Source organism: Octopus bimaculoides, chromosome 21 (assembly GCF_001194135.2).
Source record: "Octopus bimaculoides isolate UCB-OBI-ISO-001 chromosome 21, ASM119413v2, whole genome shotgun sequence".
Lineage (NCBI taxonomy): Eukaryota > Metazoa > Mollusca > Cephalopoda > Octopoda > Octopodidae > Octopus > Octopus bimaculoides.
This window is the reverse complement of record NC_069001.1, coordinates 20700938-20706667: the sequence shown is the minus strand read 5'-3', so window position 1 is coordinate 20706667 and position 5730 is coordinate 20700938. Positions and strand designations below refer to the sequence as shown.

The following is a 5730-nucleotide window of genomic DNA, read 5'->3' as shown; positions in this document are numbered from 1 at the left end:
TTGGAAGTGGTTATTAATTTTGGAGTTTTCCTTCTCCTAGATCGATTGCTTTCACTGCTGCTAAGTAGCTCAATCTACCCTTATAAAAAGCTATTTAACTCATAGATGGAACCCTGAAAGGTATTACCATTTCGTGTTAGAACAGATCTGGGAGTAATGGTGATTAAAAGGTGACTCCATAATCCCCACAACTCCAGAATTTCCAAACTTGGGCCTCACCACAGGATGCGATTTCATGTCGTACCCAAGACCAACATTAGTACATAAGTTACACATTAGATAATAAGATTTATGGAACATAATATCTATAATATTATTCTAAATACGTAGGTACATAAGTAGAGTATAACATTATGGATAGAATTTTTTTATATAAACCTTTGTGTCCAAAACATGAAAGTAGTCAATTGAAACAGCATTAAACGAGAGATATTTTTTGTCTCTAGCATAACAACTGTTACTAATTTAAGCGCAAGGCCAACAGGTTTGAAGGAGTGGTTAGTACATAACATCGACTGCAGAACTTGATTGCAAGATTTGAACTCGGAAAGTAAAGAACCAAGAGAAATACCACTCAGACATTTTTATCGACTCTCTAAAGACTCTGGCAATTCATCGCCTGAAGTGGGGTTTACTGAGCAAATAGACCCAGCACTTCATTGGTGCTTTATATTTTCGAGCCAGTAAGGATAAAAGACAATATTGGAGTCGGTGGAATTTGAGCGATTCTACCACTCCACATTTTTCAATTTGCTTCTCATATTTTAAATAAATTGAGGGACACAGTGAATAAATTAAAACCGGTTTATGCTACATAAACCTTATTCTAGTACAGAGTGATGTGACAGGGTGACGCCGTAGTAGGATGGTGAGAGGGGGTGCTATCCTAAGAGAAGTAAAGCTGAGCTAGGAGGGAAGAATGAACAGGTAGAAGGAGAAGGTGATACTTGGGGGAGGGGTGTAGCGGTTTATCGATAGGGAAACCAAGGGCTAAGGGTGAAAGATGGTAGAGTAGAGTAATGGAGAGAAAACTGTGGAGAACTGACAAAACTGCATGATGAACTTCTAACCAACGCCAACAGTAACAACCATGTAAAGTGTAAAGTCTGACGAAGGATTATAGATCCGAAAGCGCTCACTTAACCCACTAACCCTAGAACTAGTAACAAGACTACACACAGACGACACACCTCTATCTATCTATCTATCTATCTATCTATCTATCTATCTATCTATCTATCTATCTATCTATTTGTCTATCTATCTATTTGTCTATCTACCGTTGTACCTTTCTAAACTTTTATACTTTTTAAACTTTTTAAACTTTTGAACCTTTTAACCTTTTAACTTTGGAAATTAGATATAAAAAAAACTTTCTGGATTTTCTCAAACGAGGATTTCCAAAGGCTTCCCCACTGCTCACTATTCATATATTTTTTTAGATATATTTTAATATATTTAAAAAACTTTTTGATATTTTTTCTCATTTTTCTTTCTTCATTTTTCAATTTTCTATTTTGTCAGGTCACGGTTTTCTCTCCATTGTTCTACTCTACCATCTTCCACCTTTAGTGCTTGGTTCCCCCATTAATAAACCAAGTATCACCTCCTTCTTCTACCTGTTCATTCTTCCCTCCTAGCTCAACTTTACTTCTCTTAGTATAGCACCCCCTCTCACCATCCTATTACGGCGTTACCCTGTTACATCTCTCTGTACTAGACCACGACCGTGTTGCCTGAGATACACCAATATCTTTTATAAACCTTATTGCCTGAAACATGAAAATAGTCAAGTAAAGCACCATTAAATTTTTGTCTCACAATTGTTTCTAATTTAAACCCAAGGCCAACAGGTTTGAATTGGTGAATAACATCGACTGACTGCAGGATTTGGGATGGCAGCAGTGGGGACGGTCAATTGTGAAAATATTGCCACTTAACAGCATGACATAATAGCGAACCCCCTCTTCGACCTCTCACCACTAGTGTTCTCTCTCACACATTTTCTCTCACTCTCTCTCTCTCACTCTTAACTAACTATATAGCTTTTAGTTTCCGGTTTCTTATTTTTCTTGAATATTTTTACAGCATTATCCCAACGATGTGTATTAAATGGAACGATGCCTTTGTCGTTGCTTTTTATGTATATATGGTTGAATTTTTGTGTTAACTTTTGATATACGTACGTCATTGATAATAAATTATATATTATATAGGGTAATTATTTTCACTGCTCATTTTCTGAACGACGATAATTTAACGAGGAATTATCAGCATTATACAGTTTTTCAGATAACTTTTTAAATTATGAAGTAACATCTCCTCTAATACCTAATCTGCAATAACTATCAGTTGTTAATGCGGCTCATTTAAGTTCTGTCGTCGTTTGTTTTTGTTTCATTTTAAATAAGAAATGTGTTTATTTTTTTTTTTTTTATGTCGCAACAGGGCTTATTTTAAATAGAAAATACCGATGCTCGAAGCTATAAGGATAAGTATAAAAACACAACCGACAGCGAAACAATTCTGCATTATATATAAAATATTGTGAGAATTTATGTACATTGTACATAACTCAGAGTTAAAAACCAGTCCAGCACTGAAACAAGTTTCGGCATGATCTATTCAATACACGGTATTCTACTCATCGCACGCAGCTGCTGCATCGAAAGAAAAAAGAAAGATAAAAAGGCGATCAATAGAGATCGTAACAAAATATAATAATGTAATCTGTATCAGCTGCTTCTGTTTATTGACTGCTTTAAGGACTTACAATAAGCCAGATAGAAAACCTTACAGAATGCTCCGACTGGAAAAGTGTTATCATTACAGGTAAGCAAAAGACAGATATTTCAAATCCCATTCAGTTTTTGCTTTCAGTGGTGTGGGGAAAGGGCAACGCTCACATATCTTTTCATGGGTTTCAATTTTATAGGAGAAAGTTGTCATTAGATTGTAGACATGGAGGAATATTTGCAACTGAGTGGACTTCCTTGAAGATACCTCAGTGCCAAGTTGTGTTCAACTGTGTGACGGATAACGCCTGCCACCCATCACACGTGTTCCGGTATCAGCAGTTTATTGTGTGCAGTCTGTAGTCTGTGGTTTGCGTGGAATTTAAGCGTTGCAGCCGGATAGAGTATGTGTACTGTGAGTCATTGAATCTCGATATCAGTTATCTCGGGGTGTGTTGTGTAGTTTCGTTGAATGGTGGGCTGTACATAACAGTGCTAGAGTTTGGATTGTATGTAGCATTGTGAACCCTAGTGTGGCTAACATGTTTTTGAACGTATGCTTTCATTGTTTTTAGTACTATTTTATTTTCATGCTCCACATCCTCCTTAGTTGAATTTGAAAACACGTGCATTTGGATAGTTTATTCACTTTTTTTTCTGTTGAAGATGTAATTTATAACTGGAATGACTATCATATTTATGCCAAATATCAAATTACTACTATTAAATTAAAACTTAATATTATCCTGAGTTTTCTGTGATATTCTTTTTTGATTTTGTCGGTTTCCCCTCCTCTTATTTGCATGCTTGTTTCTTGTTTAATTCTCTGATTTCGATACCCTCGTATAGTAATTTTAGTTTGAGTAATTTTAGTTTGAGTAATTTTAGTTTAAGTTGCCTCTTATTATGAAAGCTTTGGCTCGATTGTCTAATCCCAGCTCGATATTGTCCTTTGTAAATATCTTCAAGTCATCCATATAGAAGAGATGGCTTGTTCACAGGATTAGTACTAGGCAAAAGAGTAAATGGAATATTGATTCTTCTTGAAAGATCCCTTTTATTATGCGTATAGTACTCGTATTGATTGCCCCTTCTAAAGATATTGAGGCTTCCCATCGTATCATGAAATGGTTGATGTATTTCGTCAATATCGGTACTGTATGTGTGTTGGGTTTGTACGGTGTTCTGCTTTGATTTTGTTAATTCTCTTGTATTGAGAGTGCTCTATATAATGTGTGCATGATGCCTCGTAATGCTATTTTATATTCGCTGTTGCATATTTATAAGTCCTGAGGTTTAGGTTATGTAATTCCACTCCCTTTATCATTTTCTGTCATATTCTGATAGAGATTGTTTCTGTTTTTATCACGTTATCTCTATTATTTTGTGATCTTTATATTTGGATAAATTTTCCTCAATTTCTCGATACAATATCATGTATCTATTATCAAATCGCGACTTTGATTATGAGACATTTTCCCTGCTCTTTTTAAGGACAATATGTGCTCGATTATCCTTCATCATCCTGTCTGTTCTTATTGGCATATCAAAACATTTAGTCACTTTCTCGTTCTCTGCGGCGTTTTTTGGTGTATGCTAAATGTAATCATTATTTTCTTTCTATTTTACTTTTGTGCCTACCCTTGAAACTTCATTTAGCGTCCTATTGAAAACATTATAACTATTTTCTGTTGATATTTCATAATTTTGACCTAGCTTCCACAGCATGTAAGTCCTAACTCAGTAACTCTGTGAATGTGTTTGTTTGTTTTTGCTAACACCGAGCAGCCAAAATAATTTGGTTAACTTTTATTAATTTTCATATCTTCTGCAATCACTTAATGTATTTTACTTTATTATACGCTCTAGGCAGTGTCCAGACAGGAGGTTTTGGCAGTGCGCTGCGATCAAGTATCCTTCACTCAAAACTTTATCTCCTGTACTTTTCAGTCAGTATTGCAATTTTTCCTTGTCTATTTCTGTCCTGTTCAATATTTTCAGATATTGGCTATATATGAATTTTCTTGCCATCGTTAATTTCCTCTTGGATTTTAGCCGATAAAATATGTACCAGTTACGCACTGGGGTCGATGTAATCGCCTAGCCCCCTTCCCCCCAAAATTTTCAAGGCCTTGTGCCTAGAGTAGAAATAATAATTTTTTTTGGTTCCTTCTAGTCATTTAGCATTCAACTGTATATAATATATTTCTAACTATTACTACCTATAATATGTTACTGAATATTACTGCCTATAATATATTACTGACTATTACTGCCTATAATTTTTAATATTCCATAATGTTTTCCTTTCATTTGTGTGTGATGTACACCATCTGATATAGTGATTCATAGATATTTATATGTCTGTGAAAGATAACATTCTCATATTTCAGTTCCTTTATCTAGATTGTTGTTAAGTTTTCAGTTTTTCTCTTAAATCCTTGGACTGTCGGTAGAAGTGTTACAAGTCGTTTATACTTTACAGCATGCAAATTAACCGATAAAGCGCTGGGATTTGTACTTACATAGCATGGACTGCTGAGCACAGAACGAGCAAAGAAAGGCGCAGATCGAAACGTGGCGAACTGTCATCAGAAGGTTCAAATGAAAGATAGACAATACCATATCCCATTTCATAAGCAGGGAATGGAATCGACAAATTCTTGGGACAACTGTTATGTATTCTTTTGTTCTTTGTGGGATAATAAACAACTCACTGAAGGTATGTTATGTTTCTACGTGTTTACTTTATTTGACATGTTTACAAACAGTGTCTATAGCGGAGTGATACACGCTGTGCGTATCTGCCTTAAACACAGTTCATACTGCTTAGTAGATGCGCTTAACGAAATAGTACTACTAGTGAAGATGTATTTATATATACGTATACCTATGCATGCACATAGATATGAACATATAACATCCCTTCTTCTTATAGAAGTAATCTCCCTTACACTAATGGATTGTCAGCGCAAGGGTGGCAATCCTGCAGCAG

The 5730-nt window shown here is 35.3% G+C and overlaps 1 protein-coding gene across 5 annotated transcripts in view; it reads left to right on the top strand.

Annotated features, from left to right (window-relative positions):
* Positions 1–2399: 2399 nt before the first annotated feature.
* The window catches only part of LOC106879983 (uncharacterized), a 25726-nt gene continuing 22395 nt past the window's right edge, over positions 2400–5730 (top strand). The window contains exons 1-3 of one of the 5 annotated variants that reach the window (XM_014929754.2): positions 2401–2832; positions 4605–4684; positions 5221–5457. Coding sequence is in view for 1 of the 5 variants with exons in the window: in XM_014929751.2 (XP_014785237.1) it covers positions 2801–2832 (32 nt within the window). In the remaining 4 variants the exon portion in view is untranslated. Of the gene's footprint in view, positions 2833–4604; positions 4685–5220; positions 5458–5730 lie in introns of all 5 variants that reach the window. The other 4 variants (XM_014929753.2, XM_052975384.1, XM_014929751.2 and 1 more) reach the window with 4 other exon arrangements.